We start from the raw sequence: 27,871 nt of genomic DNA, 5'->3' as shown, positions 1-27,871 counted from the left end.
ATTTTTTTCTTACTAACTGCTATCATTTTTATTTTAGAAAGTACGTCACAGTAAATTAGCAGAGTCGGTAGAGAAAGCAATTGAAGAGAAAAAATACTTGGCTGGAGCAGACCCTTCCACAGTTGAAATGTGTTACCCACCCATAATACAGAGTGGAGGAAACTATAACCTCAAATTTAGTGTGGTCAGGTGAGGCATAACAGTTGTGTCCTTAGCGCTGTGTTGGTGTAAAATGCACAAAGTTGTAATTGCTTAATACTATATCTAAATATTGATTGTTCTTCCTGCCTGTTTAGCTAATCACCCCCAAACAGTTTAGTAATTTAGATTTTCATGTATTCTTTCTTGGCTTGCTTATGATTAAAAATGGAAATCTCTTCCCATGTTTCCTTGCTGTGGTTCCCTGTATGCATGTGAAATGGAGAATCAGAATTCACAAGATTCATATTCGTGTTGGGAGTATACCAGTAAAAAAAAAAATACTGTGCTACCAAATTTTTGAAACTGTGTTATACTTGCATTATGTCAAATCTGGTAATGTTACCAGATGTGAACATGTAACTGAAATTGTTTTAAGCTGCCTTTATGTAAAATTAATCAGTGTCTTTAAGAAAAAGCACAGAATAGGCATGCTGATTCTCTGCATGTAATGTGTGACTAGCAGAAAACCAATTCATGCCAGCAGAGCTTTGTTACGTACTTGTCAATTTAATTTCCAAAATGAGAGATCGAAACTGATGAAAATGCTAGTCGCCCTCAACTTGTTAATGAATTGGGCAGTTAAAGTGGGATATGGCAATACTTAGAATGCAAATCGAAAGGTGAACCTGAAGATATTACCCATTTTTTATAACTGTGTAACATGTTGGTCTCTCCAAAGGAGGCAACAAATGTAATCTTTCCAAATATTTGAATAATGTTTACAGTTAAAAGCCAGAAACAATCTTAATGTATTTCGATGTTTTAACAAATGTAGAATTTTCATGTAACACAGGCTCACAAAGAATGTATTCCCAAAGTTTGACACAAACTAGTTCAAGCTTAATATTTGTGATTCTGTAAAGTGTGAAGCAAAATTACCGTACTAAATAGTGTTAATCCGCAATGTAGTCTATGAATTGCACACTGTTTATTGCACATTTCACTAATCTGTATATCGTATTCACTGATTTAAATTCATATTTTAACAAAATTAAGAGAAATTATGGCAGTATTAATGCTTAATTACTGCAGTGCAAACACGTATTGCAATGTTTGTTTCGTCAAGATAGTCCTAAGTCTTAGGGTGACATTTTACTAGAAATTAGGAATCCAGTAAAAGCTAGCAACCAGTATTGGTTTGCAGAATAAAATTTTATTATATGTTCCACATTAGTGCACTGTGTACTCATGAGTTTAGTGAAATTGAACATTTTTATTTTAACTATGATTTTCTTGTTTTTGTCTGGTTTAAAGGTAATGCAGGAACAAGTTATTAACTAATAACATTATTCATGAAGGGCCAAGTTTGTTGCCTAGTCAAAAAACATTTACTTTTCTGATTGTTGCTGGAATCCATGACACATCCCGAAAATATGTAATGTACAGTTAGGTCCATAAATATTTGGACAGAGACGTTTTTCTAATTTTGGTTCCACACATTACCACAATGAATTTTAAATGAAACAACTCGGATGCAGTTGAAGTGCAGACTTTCAGCTTTAATTCAGTGGGTTGAACAAAAAGATTGCGTAAAAATGTGAGGCAACTAAAGCATTTTTTTAACACAAACCCTTCATGTCAGAGTCTCAAAAGTAATTGGACATCTGAGTTGTTTCATTTAAAATTCGTTGTGGTAATGTACAGAACCAAAATTAGAAAAAAGTTGTCTCTGTCCAAATATTTATGGACCTAACTGTATATATTAAATTGGTCTATTTTAGGAAAGACTTATTCATAAGCTAAAAGTTAGGAATTATTTTTAGATTTATAATCTGTATTGGAGTGGTGGCTCTGAGGCTAGGGATCTGCACTGGCAATTGGAAGGTTGCCGGTTCGAATCCTGTAAATGCCAAAAGGGACTATGCTGTGTTGTTCCCTTAACCTGCAATTGCTGAGTGCTTTGAGTAATGAGGAAAGTGCTATATAAATGCAAAGTATTATTATTATTAGTAGTAGTCAGGGTTAATATGTTGAATTATAATGGCCAACAATTTCTGTTTAGCCCACTGAAAATATGCTGTAAATGGAATGGTTTGTGTGGCAAGTAGCTTCTGATGTTAAAACAATTTTTTCCATTTTTTGTGTAGCTTTTTGCTAAATTATATACTTTTTCCTCCACTAGTGACAAGAACTATATGCATTTTGGAGCTGTTACTTGTGCAATGGGTATTCGCTACAAGTCTTATTGCTCAAATCTAGTGCGAACGCTTATGGTGGACCCTCCTCAGGAGATGCAAGATAATTACAACTTTTTGCTGCAAGTGGAAGAGGAGCTTCAAAAAGAAATGAAAAATGGTAAGAAGCAGAGATTTACTGTATACTCGACATCTGCTTGGTGATGAGACAATATAATGTAACTGTCTCTGATAAGCTATTTTATGAAATGATTGCAGTAAAAATGTGTAATTGTTTACAAAGTTGGATTTAAGCATGTGTCTTCTGCATGCCTCATATTGCCTATACAGGTAGTCCCCAGTTTACGGACATTCGACCTACGACATACGAACAGGGCTGCGGCGCAATGGCCTTAGTAACTGCTGCTCCGTCATCTTCGGTCTAGGGACGCTGCAAGCGGTGGCTGGGGGAGATTTCGCTGCTCGCACAGTGTAGTGTCCCTAGGCTGGCTCCCACCAGTAAGCAGTTTCACTGCCTGCCCACCACACACGGCTGCCCCATTCGTTCTAGGTGGACGGCTGGTAATGCTGCAAGCGGTGACCCGGTTGTGGCTGAACGGGGCGGTGGGGTAGCATTGTAGTGTGCCTTGGATGTCTGCGTGTTGAATGGGGTTGGTGGTGTTGCAGACGCAGGCAGCATGCTGTAGTTGAGGTGGGCTGGTGATAAACTGCCCATCGCTGCCCCCGTTCAATCTCAATAGCAAGCCTGCTTGTACTGTTACGCACATAGCAGGAAGTTGTCTCTTGTCAGTACAGGGTGGCCCAGATCTAATTATGCAGATCCAGATCGTCTGGTTGACTTTGATTTATACAGGGATGATTCCAGTTCGGCATGAAGACGATTCTTCATGTCTTCAGTTTGCACACTTCTTGATGGTCTGAGATTTTTCAGGTGATTTTCTATGTAATAAACTGAATAAGTTACAGTGTAATGAAAATTGCCTAATTATATCTGGCCCACCCTATACATCAGACGTACTGAGGACGGGTGCCTTCCTGCTGTGATATCTGTACAGTACTGTGTAGAAGAGCTCATCTTCACTTTGTCTTCACCCTTCAAGAATGTCTCTGAAACTCAAATCTGATGCAAGTGCTGGTGATACAGTAAAGAAGAGTAAAGCCATCACCATTGAAAATAAAGTAGAAATAATAAAGGTCAGAAAGAGGTGAAACTCCATCATTCATTGGCAGAGCACTTGGTTACAGTCGGTCAACAATAGCATTTATTAAAATAATGTACCTGTTCCGACTTGCATACAAATTCAACTTAAGTATAAACCTGCAGTCCCTATCGTACGTAACCCGGGGACTGCCTATATTTGCATGGTAGCAAACTTTGCTTATAACTGAAGGGATCATTTTAGTAGGTACTGGAGTAATTCTCTACATCAACATTTATTTATATACCACATTTTCATACCAATGTAGCTGAAAGTGCTTTACATGATGAAGAAAGAGAAAAAAGACAAAGTAAGAATTAAAACCATAAAACACTAACATAGAATAAAAGTAATGTCCGATGGACATGGAGGACAGAAAAAAAAAGACGGCTGGAGATAAAATAAAATCTGCAGGGGTTCCAGGCCATGAGACCGCCTAGCCCCAACACCCCCCCCGGCATTCTGCCTAACATAGATGATCAGTCCTTATTGTATTCTGGGTTCTCATGGAAGGACTTGATGATGAGACTTGATGACATTGAGTAGGTGATCACAGCATTAAGCTGTCTTGCTAAAGCAATTTTTACCACAAATTAGAAATCATGGCTCTTTTTTATAAAAAAAAAAAAAATAGGTGTCATTTGGTAAGAGTTCTAATTAAATCATTTTTTGTATAGTATGCTGTACTTTATGTATTTTAGTTATGTATCTTAAATCAGTTTTATTAATGTTGAGAATGTAATTTTTTTTAATAAATTATCTTGAGTTTTTTTCCTATCAAGCCAAATGTTGTTGCTTTATTGGTTTTAAGGGGCAAAACTTTGTGATGTCTACAATGCAGTTATTGACTTTGTCAAAAAAGAGAAGCCAGATCTTGTGAGCAAGCTCACCAAGAACCTGGGGTATGTATGATGTTTTTTTTAATCATTCTTTGACTTGTTAATGTTGAAATTTAAATGGTTTCCAGATAAGATTGCTAAGTTGCTTATTTTACAGCCATTGGAAAGGTTTACTTTCAGATCCACACATTCTTTTGGTGTCATGAACCATCTTGAGTTTTTTTTTTTTTTTTAAATATAATGGCACAATATTTAACAACAATGTATTGAAGTAAATGTTTAGATGCAAAAATTTTAATATTTGGTTATTTTATTTAAAAGGCATGCCTTCCAGTGTCTTTGATTGTTAGATTTTTATTTACCTCTGTTTGCTTCTGAGATGTATGACATGAAATGATGTAGTCAAATGACATTTTCAAATTCTGCCTAATCCAAGATAGAGGGCTAGAATGGTTGTACCCTGTCTCGTTGTTACTGGGAGAAAGGCAGAAAATCATTCTTTACAAAGTATTGGTTCATTGCATGCCCATTTATGCACAGACTACATGTAAACCTAACTAAAACCTTTGCAAAAAGCTAGCGTCTGCTTGGTCCGAAAATTGTCTGCTGTGGAGTTTATTTCTATTTGGGCTGTTTTTTTTTCTGTGCAAATATATACCTTGTGCAAATTGTAGTTAGCAGTTGCTATAAAAGGAAGATGAAAGAGAATGAATCAAAGCAGGGCTGAAACTGTTTCTCGAGAAACATGTAACTTAGTTACTAAAAATCATTGATGCAAATGAAACTTCTTTTAAACCATATAGTTACAGCTCAGTTAGCTTACCGTGTTTTGCACAAATGATTATTACTATCGCACAGTGTACATAGACAATGGATGTGTGACGTGAAGAAGTAAGAAACGAAGAGACACACCAGAGAAAACAAATTTTCCAAAGTTTGGGATCATTTCAGTCTGGCAAAAAAAAAAAATTGTACAGTGTGTCTGTTGTAAAACTGAACTAGCCTGTCGCAATAGCACATCCTTGCTTCAGCATCTCAGCAGAAAGCATCCAGTCCACAGAGCAGACCAGAGAACAAGGTAATTTCAACATGTGCATTTAATTTAAATGAATCTGATTGCTAGTTGAGATGAAAAGTAGTATGATAGCAAAGAACATATGGTAATTATGGCTATATGTAATGGCTAGTTAAGGAGTTAAATATGGTGGCAAGTTATGGTATCCCTAAGTTATCGAAGTTTTGTTCAACAAAATTACCACAGAAAGTAAAATGTTGCTGTCAATTTGTCAAAGTGGGTGCTGATTTCATGGTGTGTTATTAGTCACACAAAACCACCCACATACCACATCTACCTTATACAGGGGCTACAATTCTTCTAGACCTTTTTTTTTTTTTTTTTCCCCCCAAAAAATTCTACAAAGCCTTCCAAGAAGACAGTTAAGGCTTATGTTATGCCTGAGCAGTAGGCAGGTTGGAACTTGTAGTTCTGAAGGTTAAGTTTCATAATGTAAAGACAATTTTTTTATGTATTATTACTTTTAGGTTGTATGTATTTTCCTTTTTTAAGGTCTATAAAATGATATTTTTTTTTATTTTCTTTTGCATTTCAGACAATATTTTCTTCAAAACCTTAAATGCACTTTGGGACTTGGGACTTAAATGCATTAAAATGATCTAGTTTTGACAGATATTATTGTATGCAATTTAAGCAATAAACATTTTTTCTAAAAAGAAAACCGATTAGCTGTTCATTTTAAGAGATCTGTCTTTTACTTTATATATTCACCATTGCTCTTTAATAAAGCAAAAGTATTTATTTGATTACCCAATTTAATTACTTAACAGATTACCCAATTTAACTGGGTTATCTGGTAAGAGTTATTAAGTAGAATGCATACTTAATGAAATAATCACTGACAGCTTGTTCTTTGTATGAGAAAACAAAGGAGTTCATGTTTGCAGAAACTGGGCCTAGTTTTTCTGTTGTATTTCACCAGGTTTGCAATGGGTATTGAATTTAGAGAAGGCTCTTTGGTATTAAATAACAAGAATCAGTACAAACTAAAAAAGGGTGAGTATTAGAGTGCTTTATTATAACTGCATGAATTTTTTTTTTTGTGTGTCGTATTTGAATATAGGATGGTGGTACTCAGACTTAAGCGCCTTTTTTAGTCACTAATTATTTTGATGTAATTTATGAATAGAACTGCATACTTTTCAGAGAAACAAGGAAGTTATAATGAAATTTGTGCAAGAATAAAGACATCATGTACAAATTTCCAAATAGACAAGTACGGGAATGTGCTTGCATCACTGATATCCTTCACCAGTTTAAGTTGGAAAACAAATTTAATTAACTTTAACGAAAGAATCCAGATGACATGTTGCCTTATATTAGTTTATATGTCATCTCATCGATGCATGCCTCCAACTTTATCCTCCTCCTAAGTATATACTGAATATTCTGAAGAATTTCTACATTGTTAGGGTTGGGAGGTTAATATGAATGGAATATATTTCCAGTGAATGGGCTTGCATTTTGACTTGGATCAGTTTTCTTAGTCTCATCGTAGTTCATTTATGTAAATGTGTAATGGTTTAAAGACCTACTCAATTTAAACTTTAACAATGTAAAATTGCATTGTTAAACTCTTCAAATTAACATTAAAATGAATATACTTTCAAAATGCTCATATCATTTTTCCATGCTTTAACACATACTGTATTACAAAATTAAAAATTTGAAACAGTCGAAATATTAATTTGAAATAGAGACAGTGGATTATTTTTTTAAGCAATCTCAAGCTGTAGTGGCATGATATTACCTAACTTATCTCCAGAAACTAGTAATGAGAAATGTTCTTTTGTAATTTTGGAAAAAATTAACAAGAAATCGGTTTATTCTATCTTGGTTAGTTCTGCACAGGAAACCCTTAACAGTAATGTCTCTCTGTACAGTATACTTTACTGTGTGTATCAATCTCTCGAATCACTGCCAAGTTCACTTACAGTGGATGAACACTCACTTGGAATATGGCACCTATGCAGGTGACACTTGAAAGCTAACATTATATGTTATCATCTATTCCCTATTTCTAAAGTGCAGTGTATTTAACATGTGGAATATGCATTGTAGTGGGATCTTTTGTCTGCTAACAAGGTAACCTGAGACAACATTTGGAACCCAACCTTTCAGTTAGATTTTCAGGTAATGAATTAAGATCACTCCTAAAATGTACTTTTATTGACTTGGTACAAAAGCAGGCCTGTTTTAATCCAAAATTGGTCCATCACTTGCATTGGACAATCCAAAATGTGTCCAGAAGGCCTTAACTGTAGAATCTTCTTCAATTGGTCACGTTTTAGAAATGGTATCTGCATTAACTGTTTTTGGAATAAAATCTGTTTCAACATTTTGATTACAATAATCACTAACAAACTGTTTTGTGGTAGCACTTAATGGGACATTGCTGTTAATTGAATAGTCTATTGTGATAGCTTGCACTGAATTGCTATCATGTTGATTTATCTTGGATAGCCAGTATCTTTGAATGATACCTTATAAAATGATTTTTATATTATTTGGAGAGATGCCCAGTCATCTCATTTAAATAATCACTGCTTTCATTGTAAACTTTAAAAATGATGTTTGTTCTTAAATCCACCTTAAGTCTAGAGTTCTTCAGATATAACATTTTTTTTAGTATAGACACGTTAGTTTCACATGTACATCAGATTACTTTGTTTTTTGTTTTTTAGGCATGGTATTTAGTGTGAACTTGGGATTTTCTGATATGATTAACAAAGATGGAAAGAAAGAAGAACAGAAGAAATATGCCCTCTTCATTGGAGATACAGTGCAGATCAATGAGGTAGAACATTTTTTATGATATATAACAAGTATATTTCTTAAGCATATTAGTCTTTACATATTTCTATATCTGATCTCAACTGAATAAAGCTACAGTTAACTGTTTTTAGATCACACTTGGGTAATGTATCAATTTTTGTTTACTGGTGGGAGAAGTGGGCTTTGTGTATTGGACTTTGAACTGTCTCTGTACTTTATAGCCCATCCATCTGTCAAATTAGCAACACCAGTTCGCCTAACTTGCATGTCTTTGCACCCATTGGAAATCCATGTGGATATAGAACATGTAAATTCTATATACAGAGCAACTAGGATAAGATTGGAATATGCCAGTGCCATCGGGGGAGAAGAAAATAGCGATTGATGGATAAATCTGGTCATTAAGTAAATTCAGGTAGTCGGCTGACCTCATTTTTGGACACACAATATTGCTGAACTTAGACTTAACCAACTAAAACAACCCCAAATCATAACACTGTCCCCACAGGTTTGTGCAGCAGGCATGATGAGTACATCGCTTCATCTGCCTCTCATTACCCTGATGAGCCTGTAACTCTGTAGCAGGGTAAATCTGGATTTGTCAAACCACATGACCTTTTTCCATCGTTTCATACTGCAATCTTTATGCTCCCTAGCAAACTGAAGCCTTTTTCCTCCCGACTAGCCTCGCTGATAAGTGTTTTTTTCTTAAGGCTACACAACTGTGTAGTTCAAACACCTTGAGTTCTGTTTGCATTGTACGTGTTAAAATGCACTTACTTTCACTGTTAGATACAGGCGTACGTTCTACTGTTGATTTTTGTTACGATTTGATTTAACCAAACGATTTAAGTGGTCTCACAATCATTCAAGATTTTTTTCTGACTACATTTCTTCCTCGAAGATGATGGTCCACCACTGTTTTTCTAGGTTTTCCTAATGCGTTGGACAGTTCTTGACCCAATTTTAGTAGTTTCCGCAATCTCCTTAGTCGTTTTCTTTACTTGATGCAGGCCAATAATTTGATCCTTCTGAAACAGTATCTCTTCCACAGCCACTGGTTGTGTAAGAAATGAGAAGCTACTCACTGCATCAGTCATCCTGAGTTATGTTAAGTTTGAGTAACACTTAGCTTATGTATTTATTGTTTATAATACCAGTTGGAATGATGGACTTCTTGTGTATTTATTTAGGATGGCCCTGCTATACTTCTGACTCCTGTGAAGAAAAAGATAAAAAATGTGGGAATTTTCCTTAAGGTAAATAAAAATACAACTGAAAAGTGTCATTTACCATTTAGTGATGTCTGTTTTTTTTGTTGTCGAATGCTGCCACTAAGATGTCTTAGTCAGTCAGGTAAACCATGGAGTATGTTTTGTCCACACCATGTATATGATTTTTTTTTTGTTCTGGAATTATAAACTTCACTACATCACTTTAAAAAAGGCAGTAAAATTCCATACCACACTGGGTAGTGATGGCGAGTAATGTACACCAAATTGATGATCAGTTTAAAAAAAAAAAAAAGAAAATAAAGAAAAGTTTAATGAATGCAATTGTTCAAAAATCTGTGATTTTTTTTTTTTTTTGCATTTAAGTCAATAAAATGGCAAAAACAATGAATGTCCTATAGCATGAATAATTTAAAAATTCACATTCATGACAACAATATTCTTAAAGAACTGCACTTGATGAAACTCCTGTGACACTGTTGTACATTCACAAGTAGTGAAAAGTTAAGCAAAATGACACCTTTTATTGGCTAACTAAAAAGATTATAACATGCCAGCTTTCGAGGGAACTCGGGCTCCTTCAGGCAAGATGTAATTCACAAGCAAGTTCATGTGTAATCTAAAAATTCAGACTCTCAAACAAAATGTGGAGGGAACAGCTGCATGTGTACTTAACTGACAGGCATGAATGCTTTTCGTACAGATCATCTATTAATGATTAACCAGGTGAAACAATGAGCACTGACATATGAGCACAATGAGATGAACAGTCACACCATAATGTGCCTGTGCTAAATCAAAGGGGCTACAAAATTCCACAGGACACTGATATTTTCATTAGAACTCATTCTTCTTTGCCTTTTTTGTCTGCTTATGCATGCAGAGAGCAGTTGTGTAATTCATTTAATAACTGTACATCACACACATCTGTCTCAACTAAAATTATTAGAAGTATATGCAGAACAAGGCATACATTATGAGTTATCAAGTGTTTGTCTTTCTGGGTGATATGTTGGGAATGCACTACATTCAGGTAATATTTTTCATTGTTTGTGTAACAGTGAATCCTAAACTAGTCATGAATCCTAAACATATCATGATCACTGTTCAGAGTAACACCAGATAGGAAGAAAAAGCAATGCGAGTACAATCTATAGTAATACCTTGCTATGTGCTGCTTGTGTGTCATCATATTTTGTTTGTAAAAATAGTTTCTCCCTCTAACTTGAGTAAAATGTTTTTACTCAGAAAAGATCACATTTTGTGTTAAAGGATTGCTGTAGACCTAAATAAGATGGACCTTTTTTTTTTTTTTTTGGTGCGATGTCTTATCTTATTAGAGGGATTACTATATGATAGGATTCTTGTTCACCTAGCTATCTTAATTGGGTGGGTGAGGAGTATTGATACTGAGCAGCAATGATTTGACTTCGTTCTGTATTTCATTCTTTATATTGCAATTCAAATAATAAGTAAACAGATTTATCAATTGTTGCATTGTACTAAAGCTCTTTACTAATACTACATTGCATATTGTGATGCAGAGACTCTCCACAAGATGACGGTGCTATGCTCCTCTTAATCACCAGAATTCTTGTCTGTTACATTCTTGCATTTATATTTGCTTTGCAGATCCTTTTATAAGTTCTTGAGATGTATCTTTGACAAATGTTGGGTTTCCTGTAGGAAAGGTATTAGGTTTTTATGCTGCCTAAATGTTTGTGTATTTTTGCATTGTACCTCCAGAATGAAGATGAGGAGGAAGATGAAGAAGATAAAGATGAGGCTGAAGAATTATTGGGAAGAGGTGCTCGAGCTGCTCTAATCACTGAGAGAACTAGGGTGAGTGAATTGCAAATAATCATTTACTTGGTTTTAGTAATAACAGAGTAGAATGCTATTTATTACTTTAATTCTGTTTGTGATTTTTGTTATTCTGAAACAGTTTTCAGATTTTCAATTGTTTTCCTGCCTTCTCTTTAGTTGCATTTTCTAAATACATAACCATAACTTCCTCTGTTGCAGAATGAAATGACAGCAGAAGAAAAGAGGAGGGCTCATCAGAAAGAACTGGCAAATCAGATGAATGAAGAGGCCAAAAGAAGATTGACTGAGCAAAAGGGAGAGCAGCAGACACAGAAGTATGTACATGTTTTAAGGGTTAATTTTTTTTTAGTTTTGTGTGTGTGTATGGAAGAGAACCCGTGTCTGCTAACTGTGAGGCAGCATCGCCATCTACTGCGACACCATGCCACCCTCCTTAATATAATGGAAATAATAGGCCTTAACGCCAGATTACCTGTAGTCCTTAAACGTGGCACCCCTGCTTTAGCTTTTTTTACTGATTTAATTGTTGCTACTTTATAATTATTTTACCAGATACCGGACAGTTCCAATCCACTGGTGAAAAACCAAGTGGTTGCCATTGATATCAAAGGACAAAAACTGATTCCCAGTTGCCTTATTGGTAGACGGGCAAATTATAAATGTTGAGCCCTGATTATGTTAAAAATATTAAGTAAGATGAAGACATTTAAATAATGCAGCACTTTTGTTTTCACTTTTTGTATACATGGCTATATTTTCATATAGGTGGAATATTCTCATTTTTATTTGAAAAGGATCTTTACAGTATAATGTGCATTAAGCATAATTGTATATTGATATTATTATTCAAAATACTTTTTTTCACCATGATAGCTGGTTTGTCACATTTCCCAAGCCTAGCATGCACTATTTTTATTACATTTGTATTGATTTTTGATTTTAGAGCTCGAAAGTCTAATGTGTCTTACAAGAATGCCTCACAAATGCCAAAAGAAAAAGAGATCAGAGAAATGAAGATTTACATTGACAAGAAGTATGAAACTGTTATCATGCCAGTGTTTGGGATTGCTACACCTTTTCACATTGCTACTATTAAGGTAAGTTCACATATTTTTGAGTAAAATGTTCGCCTAATAAATGATAGCTTGGAAAGTTGTTGATTTGTGAAAAAATGTATGGAAATGTCAGTACACTGTACATAATACCATGACTCTCAAAGTACATGTAAAATCACATTTGTCTCTTGGATTTTTTGGGGTGCATGTTTATGAATGATTATAGTCTGTACCTACCTATGTGAGGCATAACTGAAAAGCATATGGAAATGGGCCATCATCTTCTGTTTCTGTGTTATGAAGGTTTTCAGGTTTCCTTCTAGATAGTGAGGGATTATTTTAGACAATTTAATGATGCTATAAAATCAGCAAACACACAAAGTAGGTGAAATTATATAATTGTATGCATTTTGTATAATTTTTTTAGTGTTTGCTGATGTTACATAGCTTGGTTTTAGAATATGTATTTTTGTGTTTAGTTTTTGATGCCTTTTTTATGAAATTTACACCTGAAGGACATTACACATTACATGACCTTTCTGGTGATTTTTTTGGTCATTGATTTTATTTACCCAATCTTTAGTTGGAGGCAGTCTTGGTATGCTCCTGTGACCAGCAATTGTATAGTGTGTAACAGTCCAGCGGCTCAGTCCAATTAGTCTACACCTTATTTCATTAGATTGTATTTATTTAAATTGTGAAGATCAAATAACATTTTTAGGAACCATTCATACTGGAAACCTTTGGAGATTTCTTGGCATTTTATTTGCTAGCTTTATAGCTTATCCCATTTTTAATTTTTGGGTTGAAGCTCCATATTTTGTTGGCTGTATCAGGCTGTAGGAGCCACCAATTGCACAGGGCCATAAACATGTTTGGCAAACTTCAACTCAATATACAAACAGATGCAGTTTTAGTTCATATTGTAACATTTTCTGGGTACTTTTGGAAATGTATTTTTGAATTGCACGATTTCGCCACAACATAGATTTGAAGTTATCTTCATTACATTCTTTTTGAACATTGATTTTTTTTTAGGCTGCTAACATTGGAATTTAAATTTTTTTTATGAGGAAGACCTGATGGTTGGTGTCCTTAGGTGACTTAGTCTTCCCCCCCATTTTTGTCCATTTTCTCATCATACCAAATATGTAATTTGAATTTCAATGTATTGAAATTTAGAGTTGATTTTTAATGAGACTAATACACACTTTGTCACTTAAGTTCCTGAAGCATGGCATCTTTGACAAACCCTAAGGCTGTTTTTACTAACAGTCTATTTAGTGAAATTTATTATGTAATACCTTTTAGCTTTTCAAACCTTTAAGCTAGTTTCAATGTATTGTTGTACTGTATGTCAGATTTGCTCATCACAATCGCTGAATATTGCAGCCCATGTCACATTTTATCGATTGATTGCTGATCTTTCAGCGCAGACGTGCTTACCCTTTTTTCTGACAGCCAAATTTGTGTTGTGTGACATTGTGCCGGAATTATGAAGGGGTTAACAACTCCAGCAGCAAACTCTTAACTTTTTGTGATTCTGTTTTGATATGAAGAATTCAAGACATCAGACAGATAAGCTTCTGTTGTGTTTTGAGGTTTGAAAGACGTGTATTCCTTATTCCTCATCATTACATTCTATGTATTGTACCTCCGGACAAGCATTCATTAGTTCATTTGGCTGTCATCTCTTCTGTTTGCACAGCTTGTTTGTCCCTTTGACCAACAAGAAAATTAACCTGTTTGATATTATCCCAGCTAATTATAGACTAATTGGTCTCAGTCTTTGGATGTGTCACATTAGATGACTGGCTTCATGGAAGCATACTGTCTTCTACCTCCAACTTGGCAGAGATTATGTAAATGAAGGTTACAACCGAAAATAACTGAAAAAGTCCTGTAATGTGACAAAGCCTTTAGCTGCAATGAATATCTACTTTTTTTTATACCAAAGAAAAATGACAGCACCAGCTTTATACTGCATCGGTTTTCTGTGGAGACAGGGTTCTAATCAGTAAGTAGAAATGAACTTATTTTAAAAAGTGAATTAATCTGTTTTATAGGTTAATGTGATGATTGTAGAATTAAGATTTGCTTATATGATTTCTGGAGATCTGCACTCAACATAGCATCAGTGTGCTTTACAGAGTGTATTTTTTGTTTTCCCTGTTTTTCTAAAAAGTAGTTATTTTAAAAATCACTCTCTTCAAACAAGATCCTTTCATTTTTACAGTTTTGTAGAACAAGTGTAACTCTATTTTACAGAATATCAGTATGTCTGTGGAAGGTGATTATACGTATCTTCGAATCAATTTTTATTGTCCTGGCAGTGCTTTGGGCAGAAATGAGGGCAACATTTTTCCCAACCCAGAAGCAACTTTTGTTAAGGAAATGTAAGTGTCATTATTTATTTTCTTCACAGTATTTACATTTGTTTTAAGACCATGTTTTAAAGAGCACGCAAGATATTGTTAAATGTGGCCTCCATTGAATAGCCTTTTAAGTTTTTGCAGAATAGCATCAAAATTTTGCTGTTTTAAATTAAAGTTAGGTGAAAGTTAGGTTAACAGTGTTGATGCACTGCTGTCCAGTATTTGGAAAACTACAGTTCATGCTCCATTTTATACAAGTAAGCTTTTTTTGTGTTAGCATTTTGCCTAATGCATGCTTATTACCCAGTGCTGTAAAATATTTAATTTGTTTAGGTTTAAGTTGTCCATAAATCTGGATATTTGTCAAATTGGAAATAATGCAAATTTGATTCAAATCAACCAAGTAAGCATCTAAAGGCCTCTTAACACGTGTTTTGTTTTTACTAAATAGATAATATTAAATATGTATGGCCATCTTTATTCTGTTTCCTGTCATGACTTGCTTACTCACTACATGGCTACAGCCAATAAACTGGTAACAGCATAAACTAATAGTGCAGTGGATATTGACTGGATTTTATGTAGCTCAATGAAATTAGAATTTATATATGTTTTGTTTACATGGTTTTGTATCATTTTTATTTTTCTGGGTTGTATATATTCATAGATAATTCATTTAAGAATTTAACATTTGAGGATTTTGTCCTTGATAAAAAGAGTAGTGAGTTAAATTATACTGATTTTGGATAACATATGCCCACCCAGAATTTTATTGTGAATGTTCCTTTATTTCTCAGTGTGAACTGTCTTGAACTTGAAATGACAACTGCAACTACAATATCTAAAACCACCTTGAAAATTTCCATTAATATTGGGGATCACAACATGCCAGACCCATGAGAGTTTCATTTTTATCTGTAATAATGCACAAATCTTTGTCAGATCAGATCTTAGAATTAAAATTGTTTGCACATTCTCCTCTTATTTTTAAAATACAGTGGTGTCAAAGTTTGTGAACTCTTTAGAAGTTTCTGCTTTCATTTAATGTAATACACAATCAGATCTTCATGTAAGTCTTAAACATTAAGCTAATACAGTAGAACATATACTCTTTCATTCACTTTTTGATCAAAGGGGTGTTTGGGAAACAACAGGTCTGACTGACTAGGTATGTTTGTCAACAACAAACATTATTTGTCAGTCATTTCCTGTACTTGTAGGTTTAAAACATTTCTTTTACATAATAATCAACTGAATAAAAATGTTTGATTAAAAATATAAAACTTTAGTTTTAATTTAGTTTTCCTGAATGGAGATTTTAATCATGACTGCTGTTGCTCTATAGTTCTAAGGTTAAAGTCTCCTGAGCTTAATGGTTTAAGACCTTCTTTTCTGTATGCTTGTTATAACCTAGCAATACCATACATGAGCCCTGGTGCAGTGTTCTACTAATTATAAAGCTCGCAGCACATCAGGTGCATGCAGTGTTGATCCAAGCTACAGAAGATTCATTCTTTAATTTATATGCCTACATTTATTTGTTTTGTCTTATGATGTTTGGTTGCAGAGAGTATTATATTTAGTGGTCATTATCTTTAACCTGATGGTACCTACACAGAATATATTGCAGGTATGTTTTGTTCTATACAGCGTTTGATTCATGAAGTTCTCTTGGCTTCTGCATAGTATGATTGCATCCTTTGAGGAATTTTGCCTCAAGCTGTACTCCGTGGTACATTTTACTAAATGTATATTAGAAAATATGTTAAAGGAAATGCATCCAAATTTCCTAATTCATCAGTTTGAATGGATAAAAAATATGTCTTATAACAAAGATATAGACATTCTTAAATTGCTTTTAAAAATTATTTTTTAAGAGTGCATTCCTGCATGAACCAAGGACACGCTAAGAATGATATCTTTTAAATTGGATGTCAGATAATGAATTGTACTTGGGTTTTCTTAAATTAATCTAACACCACACGTTTTGGGGGAGAGTATGTTATAATTCCTGAAATTTTCTGGTAACAGTTTCTTGCCAGTAGAATGAGACATACATGTTATTTCTTTAAAGAAGGCTGTCACACAGACATTCTAGACATTGCTCATCTCACAGCAATGTTAATTTGTATCCATCTATCTATCTATCTATAGGGAAAGCTGTGCTTTTATGCTTATGAGCAGAAATGTAAAACTGCTTTTTTTCTGCACTTTTTAATTCCCCTACCTTTGTGCTTTATAGCATAAAAGATTGTATTAGGGAGATGTACTTTAACCATTCCAATACATTTGCTTATGTAAAAGGGCTTATTTGGAAGGTTAAGCATGGCTGCTGGTGGATTGATTGTCCTGGGTTTAATTCCTGGGTCACCTGCTGTGTGGTTGTGATGATCTGGTCATCTTTTCTTTTAGGGCAGTTTCAATAAAACAAAACTGCAATATTTAAGGAAATTGTTTTTTTTTATCCCATATGTCATACAAAGTATGCATTTTTCCCTTTTTTTCAGCAAGTTTGTACATTACCAGCCTTGTATAACCATTGAGATCTCATGTTATAGTTATCCTTGATATTTTGCAATTACTGTACACATCAATGAAATATTTGTAGGCATTTTCTTAGTGACCATCAGATAACCTTTTTACTCAAATAAAATGTATTAAAATAATATTTCTAATAATGTAATTTGCACATATACATCTGGCATACACTTTTGTTATTTTAAAAAAAAAAAAAAAGAATCAAAACCAAAAAACTTAATTCCATCCAAAATTCAAATAAAGTAAAATGTTCCCAATTATATTTACCAAGGAGATTGAAGGCTAATGGAATTTAAAACTTGTACTTGTCAAACTTGTTTTAAAACAAACTACTGTAACATGCCTATTGTTTTACTAGGAGCACATTCTATATATCAAGACACTGCTGTACTTTTGAAACTGTCTGTTCCTCATCTAATTCAAAATGTGAATCGCTGATCTAAACAAAATACTGAAGTATCATTTTACCAAAGCAGCTTTTCTTTTATTTTAGTAGAAGGTACATGTCTATTTTCAGCATTCTTTTCTCAGTCAGTTGTAGGATAATTTTCTTCCAGTCTTAAGATTATCCGAACAACATAGTTGTCTGCTGTTTCACAGATTCCTGGTTTTCAGCATTATTGTTTGAGTAATTTAGAGGTGGAAATTGTCCAGTTTTGATCAGCTGCTAATCAATCAGAGCATCATTGCTGTGTGCAGTTTGTATATGCCCCCCAACTCTCTGGATGTTCCTCCCACACTTCAAAATTGTGTGTTAGGTTAATGGTTGACTCAGAATTACTCCTGTTAAGGGCATGTGATTTTTAAAATTAAGTATATGTGGGAAATGATATGCATTCTTCATTATCTTAACTGCATTTTACATCACATTGTACCAGAGCCAATTCTGCCAGTACTAGACTAAAGAGAGGAAATGGCCAAGAGGAAGAGAGGAAAAATGAATGTATTGCCGGTCTATTGCAGTGAACACTTCCATACATTTGGCCAGTTTAGAGTCGTCAAGTCTCCTAACGCGAATCTTGTGGATGTGGGAGCAGACTCAACACAGGTAGTGCCAAGGCAATAATACAGGCTCTGGAACTGTGAAGCAGCAGCCTATGACACTGTACCACAGTATTGAAATAAATATTAACTAAAGTAACAGAGCCAAGTTTTGCTGACCGTATATTGAAAGCAGCCTCTTTGCCAAAATAAAGATAAATCTTTAGTCTTAAAAGGTTATTTTCTAAGATGCATAGGAAAAAACATTTGCAAGTTTTAAACATATACTTTGCCATAACTGCAGCACCTGTTGCCTTAACTCTTGCCGCAAGTCTTTCAGCTGACCACATTCCTACCCTCAGAACATGCAGAGAAAAGAAAGTAAATTCTGAAGACATGATAATAGTCAATTCTGTTTCCCAAAAGCACTGTGTTGCTAAGAACTTCTTAAACACCACTGAGAGTAATTCATTACATCTCCCATTTCAGTATGTTGTTCATTTCATTACACTTCTGTGCTTTTTAACTCTACATTTCAAGACACTACAAACACACTGCTCTATTGTAGTGATTTTATTTCGCTTTAGCAACCATTACCTGAAGGCAAATGCATTGTTTGATTTGTACATTATAACTGATTTGTGTTGTGGTTATTTTGCAAAGAAATTTAAATTGAGTCCATCACTAAGGAGCATTTAATAAATTTATATTGCTTTAACAGATAAGTATAACTGTAAATTGTAATATTACCTTGGAATTTGAACCTAGTTTTGTTTATGAACTTTTTTTTTTGATCTGACAGTACATACCGTGCATCCAACTTGAAAAATCCAGGTGATACCTCGGTGCCCTCTATGAATCTTCAGAATGCATTCCGTATTATTAAAGAGGTACAAAAGCGTTACAAGACCAGGGAAGCAGAAGAGAAGGAAAAGGAAGGAATTGTCAAGCAGGATTCACTGGTCATTAACCTTAATCGCAGCAATCCCAAACTGAAGGACCTTTATATTCGGCCTAATATTGCACAGAAGAGAATGCAGGGGTCTTTGGAGGCACACACAAATGGTGAGGTGGTCTGGTTATTTTGTTTATTTATTTTTAAGTGTAATTCAAGTGAATGTTTATTTTTTTTGGTAGTCATATTCATCAGTTGATTATATTATGGCTTTAACAAGGCAAGGAATGCTTACCTCATTTACACTGCAGACACCACTAGTAATCTTTCTTGTCTGTAGTTTGAGTATGTGGTGGTGTACTTTACCTTCTTTACCTTTCTTAATTAAACACTTTAACTTGACTCCTCTGTGTCTTTGTTTGTCTGGGTCAAATCTTGCAACTAATTTTAAACCCACTTTTGGTGAAGCGAATTTCTTAAAATTTTGCATACGTGTTCAGTATCGATGACTATACAATCTGTCAAAACTGATGTACCGTAGATCCCGGAATACAGGCCGACCCGGTATATTAGCCGAACCCCTTCTCTACCTACTAAATTACATGTATTTGCCGATGACCGGTATTTAAGCTGACCCCCTTCTCCAAGCAAAATTTTCTAAATTTCCTTAAAAGTGTCTCTTCAGGTATATTTATAATGTTTATCGGCGAGAATTTGAGACTGCTGGCATTTTTGATATATAATATAATGTGCATAATTTACCAAAACACCAATAATTTTTCTAATGTACTAACCAAAAAGTTATAGAAAGTGCCAAGCCTACTTCGATTAAGCTAGGAGCATGGCGGCACGCATGGTCGCAGCGGCTCAGGGCTCTCCTTTTCAGTGCACTTTTTTGTTGTTTTTGTACTTTTTTTTTTTTTTGTCCTTGTTTGTGCACGATCGGTTTGGCGAACATCCGCTACACCATTCAGAACCTTATAGACATCGGTGTCCAGAGCCAGACATCTGTTTCGAGTGTTTTTCATCACACGCACAACATCCCAGACAACATAGCGAGACCAGCGGGCTCTCCATGGATTGTCGTCGGGTCTAGGAGACAACACAGACGGAGGAGGGAAAGAATGCAGAAGCGGGGCCGCAGATCCGACGTTATGCTAAAGTTAAAAAACAACCATACAAGCCCTATACAGAACTTTTTTTCTGCACTGAAGGAGCTGCTTTTAATCTCATTGTAGATGCGTATAGCGACAATAAAAGGAATTATATTCTAGAAACAATTTCATACTGTACTCACCATTTAATTTGACATCTTTGGGCTGCAGTAAGGGAGGAGATATTTCCACACAATGTCCATCTTCGTTTCGATTGCGATCGCTTACTTTTACCTTCTCTTCCTTCCTTAGCAATTATGTGTCTTGCTTGCATGGTCTTAATGAATTATATATATAGGTAAATCACTGCAATGACGGAAATTACATCCACAAACACATGTATCTGGGCTCCGACTGACGCTACTAACGCTCTCGGTTGTTTGTTTACAATCGCAAGCGGGTACACGTGACCGCATCCGTTTCGTAACGCAAGATGTTGATCGTAAATCAAAACAAAAAATTTCATTTTAAACTTGCCGATAATTTATTATAAATTTTATTAATAAAATCAACAACTAAAACACTTTTTTGAATAAATTCTTTATTTAATTTAAAGTACCGGCATGCAAAGTTACTACTTCATCTGAAAGATGGCTCTGTGGTTTCGTCATTATTTACTTCCGTATTCATCGGCAAAACCAGCATTGCGCTGGAAATCTTGAATCTGAAACGATACTCGTTGTATAAACCGACCCCCAAACTCCAAGCCAAAAATCTAGGACGAAATTCTCTGCTTATATAACGGGATCTACGGTAGTTGCTTAGCAAATTTCACCGTGATAAATGGTTATGTGATTCCAGTTAATGCATACACAACTATGACGGAGAAAGAATATAGTGAGTTATAGGAGCATACAAGTGAAAGATGCATCGAATTGCCCACCACTTGCCTCTTCCAGTCGATTCTTAGCACTCCCCAAAACCCCGCTAATCCTATAAGAGCCTGAACAGAAAAAGAGACCAAAATATAATTTCAAATAATTCTGCAAAGAATACTTTTAAAGAAGCTTTCCGTTCATGAAAAATGATTAAAGAAAAATAATTTGCAAAATGCTTAAACATAAATTAATTCAATCAACTAATAGAATAGCTACTTCTATCATAAAGTATAAAAAAATGAACAACATTAACTTCTAAGCAAGTTTCAAAAATTGTTTTAATCAATTTATGTACATCCCACGATTTTATTTATCAAGACACAAGACTAACATTCTTAGCAGGTTTATAAATAAAAGACATCTTGAGGTTTTTTTTTTTTTTTGAAAATTGGCGGATTTAGATTGGCGGCCAATCAATTGGAACATTGTTTGGAGTTCTCCTTTGACAAAACTGTCCATCATTAATCTGCTCAAAAATGTTAATTGTCGTCATTTGCCACTGTCAATCCTAAAATAAGCATGCACCTGTGGTAATTTTCTGGTGTTATAAATCTACATTATCAATACGTTTAGTGATATTGACACTTTATAGGTTTCTGTTACCAGATTGCTTGCACCATGCTCTTTTCTGCTTAGCTGTGTGATTGAACTCTGCAAAGGACCTGGTACATGTGTTTCTTGCCTTTCACTCAGTGCTACTAGAATAGTAATAATAACACATTTTAACTTTAGTAAAATAAGTATTGAGTTAGCTTACTTTTTGCTTTAAAAAGATTAAGCTGGCCACATAACGCATATTGCTTTTAATGTGTTATCCTGCTGCTCTCAAGATTTTGTTTCTGAGTTTAGCACTGTACATACATCTTATCGACATAAATTTGGCTATTTCTGAAATATTGACACATTATTTTACTCCGGAAAAGGAATAAATCATTTTCCTGAATATTTGTCTCTGAAAAAGTTTTTTGTGGATACTTTTACCCATGGTTGCTAATAGTGTGTGCAATGCAAAAACATGTACAGGCTGACAGAGTGCAGTGGACATGCACAAACTATAAAATCCTTAACAATAACCCAGCAATGGGTTTTACATGGCCACATAACCAGATTATTCACAGAGAAATGTACTTCTTTTAATCTCCTTAGCGTTGCATTTTATTCGAAAAAAAAAAGTAAAAAGCATTGCATTTTTTTTACATGAATAATTACATTTTTATTAAATCTCAAAAGTATAATAATAATTCAAGTAATAGTAATGATGAATAAAAAATAATATAAAATGAACAATAACAAAAATAGCAGTAATAATAATACTACTAATGATGCCAAAACAGTATATAATCTCAAAATGAGTCCTTTGTGTGGTAAATCTTAAAGCATGGTGAAAGACACAGTCCAACATCATAGTCGGACAATAATAGTGTACTTCTGTTTGGATTTTCTTTCCTGATTTATCAGTTTTTGAACAGCACACTGCACAGATACGAGTTAGATTTTTTTTTCTGTTGGAGATATATAATCAAAAAAATTTTTCCCAATATGATGCTCTGGATTGATCTGCGATGTGCTGATTCGGCTGCATCTCTTTAGCAGTATTGTGTACGGTGGATGTGTGGCAATGATTAGGTCTCTACAAGGTGACATGTAATGTTTGAATGAGATATGGTTTCGCCAGCTTTTTGTGTGTATGAGATGAATGCTTTCCAAATGCACTGTTCCACCTGATGACAAAATATAATTTTGTGATATTTGATGCCTCCTCATAATGGAATAGAAAATCAATTCTTGATCTGCTCAATCTATGCCTTCCGTCATGCTATTATAGTCGACCACAGCACAAGACTTCGTAACCTTCTTGTTGCCTTTTGCCTGTACAGTGCTAAGATGAAACATCTTTCATGTCTTTCCATTCCCGGGCAAGCACTTTACCCTTTTGCCAAGCTACTAGCACACCTCACTGTAATTTAGTCTTCAGGCATACCACAACGGTTGGAACATACTGATTCTTATGCATCAGTCTTTCTTTGCAGCAAGATGTTAAGTAGCTATGGCAAGGAATAAAAATTGTCCGTGGTTACACATTAACCTTCATCCAGTAAAGCATCTATCAAGGTCAGCACAGATGACGTGGTATTCTGTTATCGTTGCTGTTAAATTTATGAGAAACTTTTAAAATCTATAGATTTATTCATCACGTTGGTTATTACTTCCTACTCAAGCAGCACAAGGAGAAACATGTATGCCAATATATTTGCTGGGTTTACCCCAACTACAGGTTTATGTATTAGTCTTTGGACCAACAATAACAGCAATAATGTACTTCACTGTTCAAAGCTTGAGAACTGCACTCTTTGTGCTCCTTTGTCCAATGCTCTGTCTGTTTGGTTGCATCTTGTGCTGCACAGTAGTTATGGTGATTGACAAAGATGGGACTAAGTCCTACATATGCAAGTCTTAAGTAAGGCTCAAGCTCTGACCTTCATGTTTCATGTCCGTTCTTGTGTTTTAAAGATTGCGTTCAAGTTAAGTCAAACTGAGTCACTGGCATTATTCAAGTAAGTCAAGTCATAGTTGAGAAAATGTAGAGTAAAAAAGTGCTTATACTTTCACCGCTGTCTGAAGTTATTTTAAATGTGATATTGATATCAAACACAGGCCCAGCATTCATATTCTAATATAATAATGAATTCTCTGAATGTTTTGAATATATATGAATATGTATATAAAATTTATTTTAACTTGAGTTTTTTTCCTTTTATTTCTTTTTAGGTTTTCGATTCACTTCAGTTAGGGGAGACAAGGTTGACATTCTTTACAATAATATCAAGCACTCATTATTTCAGCCCTGTGATGGTGAGATGATCATCGTGCTACATTTTCATCTAAAGGTAGTATCACATCTTTAAAATTGCTTTACTTGCATAAAAATGATTGTATGCATGCAGTGAAATCTTAGATTGTATTGAGTTATTTTTTGACAGTTTTGTCAATAGTTGTCCATAGTTAGCTTCTGTTGCATTACACACATGCTTCTTCTTTCACTCACTGGACAAAAACATTATTTCTTTAAAAGTCAGACATTTCTCAAACTAAAACCGTACTTTAGAATAAATCAGAATGCACGTTCCCCATTGTATTGTGTACTAGACTGAGAGGAGGTTTTTAGAAAAATGAAAACCTGTTGGAGAAGTGGACTACAATTTTTAATTGGAGGAAGTTGTGTAAAAATATGAAGGCAAAAATAAAATCTTAATTTTTTTGATACTGAATTTTAGTTGTCAATGTTCTTCATTGAATTGATTCAGATTTCAGACATCACAAACTCCTGGGGCCTTGTGTACTGTATAAATGTTGTATATGCCCATTTCCACGCTTATGTCCAAATGTATAAAAACTAAACTTTTGCCTAAAGCTTCACACATTTTCACTGCAGCCTCAGACCATGGATACTCATTTTTCTGGTCAGATTTGTAAACGAGTGGCACCCACCATCAAATCATTGCTACTGTTTCTGTGTGGTTTCCCTTTCTTTTTTAGATTTGTATCCATAGCATTTATCAAATGCACCGAAATGAATTGCATATCATTTAAAAATTTAAGACTCTTGTTTGTAATCATTCTGTAACAATATAATGGTGCACAGAATGGCCAAACTACCAACTACCATGGCTGCTTCAGCATTGTTAGAAGACATCACAAATGGAAGAATTAGAAGAGAGTGCATATTTAGAGATCATACTGATTTCTTTTCCCATGATGAACACTGGCTTCTACATTGATTTAGATTTCCAAGAACTATCTTGTATCAGCTGTGTGCTGAACTGGGGCTTGCTTTACAGAGGAAGACTTTGAGGAGTTGTGCTCTATCTGTTCCTTTGCATGTTCTGCCCACCCTCTGGTTTTTAGCCACAGGAGCTTTTCAACATGAACTTGCTAACCGATCAGGTGTTTCTCAGTCATCACTGAATCATGCAACACCAGCTGTATGGGATGCTATTATTAGCTTGTCACTCAGATATGTTTTATCACACTTTGGTTTAACAGTCAAAGGTTGAAGCTCAATTTGCAGCAACTATGTCCAGTTTTCCCATATGTAATCGGAGTGGTTGGCTGCATGCACATTGCTATGAAGTTGCCTTCAGAGAGCGAATTTGCTTATGTAAATAAAAAGCATTTCCACTCTATTCATTTGCAAATTATCTGTGATGCAAACATTTTTTTTTATTAATGTTGTCGTGAGTTGGCCTGGCTCAAATCATTATTCATGCATTTTGAGAAATAGTTGTGTTGGGAGCAAACTTGAAAATAGTGTGTGTGATGGCTGTTTTCTCAGTAAGATGAGACATTTAATATTACCCCTTTGGTCAAAACTGTCAGCGTTCTTTATGATGTAACCATATAACATGCTTGCTTAGGTGATACCAGGCACCTTCTGGTTATTAGTGTCTGCAGTTATCCTGATACTTCCTCCAGTGGTGTTTGCACTCGGTAGGTGGGCTGCGATTTGCCTGACAGTGAAGTATGTGGTTTTGCCAATTGTGATAACTGTGTCTCGGCTAATACGCATTGTATTAGTACATTTATTAATGGGGAGATGTGCTTTGAAGCATTGAAACACCAAATTAATTTTATTTTGTTATTAGCAAGTGGAGTTGCTCATTTCATTGCCTGTGTAAACAAGTCAAACAGCCACTTCATTTGAAACTTGTTTTGATTTTTAATTGCTATAACTGTTGTTAGTACTGCCAGTGTGCATTTTCCTATGGATAATAATAAAAAAAATGTGTGTTGTCTTTTTTTTTAAATTTTTTTCTGCAGTTACAGTATGTGCTTAAATTCTCCTGCCTCTAACACAAAACATTTCCAGACTTACCTTCTTTTGATTATTTTATTTTTTTGACTGTATGCATGGCATTGTAGGCAATGAAAATAAATGAAACTTTATCTAGCAGCAGTTTGTCTCTATGTGAATAAATTGCTACTAAGGAAGTATTCGAGTATGTTAACATTTATTTAAAAAATTGCTTTAAGATTCTTTTAGTAGGTGGTGGTGTTCTAAAGCTTACTAATAATGAACTGCCTAAAATGTTTTAAATGCCTAGAAGTGCTTACATTTTTGTACAAAAAATAATCGAAAATAACAATGTATGAGTAGTAAACAAAATTTAATATAAGTTGGTTCATAAATAGTAAGTCTAATGAAAATATAGATATTCTTAATAAAGCATCTAAAATGTAACAGTAGATGAAAAATAACTTTTCACGCACATGAGCTGCTGGTCACATTAATTTGAATTTCCAAAATAAGGTTCCAAAAGTTTTGTCTTAACTTTTTAAAATGTCCAAGCCCTGTGGTGTATGGCTGGATCAGTGAACTGTAAATGGTGTCCATTTTTAATAAATATATATGCTACAAAGCTTTCTTTTTTTTCCCTGCTTGGTTTCAGAATGCAATTATGTTTGGCAAGAAGAGACATACAGACGTGCAGTTCTATACAGAAGTTGGCGAGATCACAACAGATTTAGGAAAACATCAGCACATGCATGACAGAGATGATCTCTATGCAGAACAGGTTTGAATATTGATTGCCCTAGCTTTCATTCATTCTCATTGTTTCTTTAGTCATAAATATAAATCTCCCATATCTGATATGTGTGACATCTTTTGAATATTTAATTTGTTCATTTTTTTAGGGTGTTTGTAATTTTTTTAAGCATTTGCGCACACAAACTGATTGCTAAAAGTCCCTTTTCTACTATTGCAATTGTGGCTGTTAAAGGCTGAAATAAAGACCTTTTCAACTTTAAATAATTCTTGTATATTTTAATTGAAAACAAAATGCAGTGTTTTTAAGAAAAATGACAAAAACTGACATTTCAAAGTAGGATATAGAATTTTTCTATCCCATATACAGTGAATTTCAAAAATATTAAGAAACTTGACCAATTATCTAGTGTTACTAGATACCAAATCCTTACCTGAAATTTTTTTCTGTCTCTTCATACTATTTCTAAGACACATGCTATATCTCTTTTTAATGTACAGTGGGTACGGAAAGTATTCAGACCCCCTTCAATTTTTCACTGTTATATTGCAGCCATTTGCTAAAATCATTTAAATTATTTTTTTTCCTCATTAATGTACACACAACACCCCATATTGACAGACAAAAAGATTTTTGAAATTGTTGCAGATTTATTAAAAAAGAAAAACTGAAATATCACATGGCCCTAAGTATTCAGACCCTTTGCTCAGTATTTAGTAGAAGCACCCTTTTGAGCTAATACAGCCATGAGTCGTCTTGGGAAAGATGCAACAAGTTTTTCACACCTGGATTTGGGGATCCTCTGCCACTCCTCCTTGCAGATCCTCTCTAGTTCTGTCAGGTTGGATGGGAAACGTTGGTGGACAGCCATTTTTAGGTCTCTCCAGAGATGCTTAATTGGGTTTAAGTCAGGGCTCTCTGGCTGGGCCATTCAAGAACAGTCACAGAGTTGTTGTGAAGCCACTCCTTCGTTATTTTAGCTGTGTGCTTAGGGTCATTGTCTTGTTGGAAGGTAAACCTTCGGCTCAGTCTGAGGTCCTTAGCACTCTGGAGAAGGTTTTTGTCCAGGATATCCCTGTACTTGGCCGCATTCATCTTTCCCTCGATTGGCCTTAATTCTAAGCGGTATGTGTGGAGACAACCAGGCACTGCTCATCACTTGTCCA

General features: G+C 34.7%; 1 protein-coding gene across 1 annotated transcript in view; it reads left to right on the top strand.

Moving 5' to 3' along the window:
• The window catches only part of supt16h (SPT16 homolog, facilitates chromatin remodeling subunit), a 63,133-nt gene that overhangs the window by 13,005 nt on the left and 22,257 nt on the right, over nucleotides 1-27,871 (top strand). Inside the window, exons 6-18 of the mRNA XM_039746079.1 lie at nucleotides 38-189; nucleotides 2,324-2,496; nucleotides 4,347-4,437; nucleotides 6,372-6,445; nucleotides 8,134-8,246; nucleotides 9,418-9,483; nucleotides 11,203-11,298; nucleotides 11,482-11,597; nucleotides 12,227-12,380; nucleotides 14,607-14,734; nucleotides 19,035-19,297; nucleotides 23,929-24,047; nucleotides 26,607-26,732. Of these exons, the coding sequence (XP_039602013.1) occupies nucleotides 38-189; nucleotides 2,324-2,496; nucleotides 4,347-4,437; nucleotides 6,372-6,445; nucleotides 8,134-8,246; nucleotides 9,418-9,483; nucleotides 11,203-11,298; nucleotides 11,482-11,597; nucleotides 12,227-12,380; nucleotides 14,607-14,734; nucleotides 19,035-19,297; nucleotides 23,929-24,047; nucleotides 26,607-26,732 (1,671 nt within the window). The remainder of the gene's footprint in view (nucleotides 1-37; nucleotides 190-2,323; nucleotides 2,497-4,346; nucleotides 4,438-6,371; nucleotides 6,446-8,133; nucleotides 8,247-9,417; nucleotides 9,484-11,202; nucleotides 11,299-11,481; nucleotides 11,598-12,226; nucleotides 12,381-14,606; nucleotides 14,735-19,034; nucleotides 19,298-23,928; nucleotides 24,048-26,606; nucleotides 26,733-27,871) is intronic.

The sequence above is a fragment of the Polypterus senegalus genome, chromosome 1 (genome assembly GCF_016835505.1).
Source record: "Polypterus senegalus isolate Bchr_013 chromosome 1, ASM1683550v1, whole genome shotgun sequence".
Classification (NCBI taxonomy): domain Eukaryota; kingdom Metazoa; phylum Chordata; class Cladistia; order Polypteriformes; family Polypteridae; genus Polypterus; species Polypterus senegalus.
The sequence above is the reverse complement of the archived record's forward strand: the minus strand, read 5'-3'. Positions and strand labels throughout refer to the sequence as shown.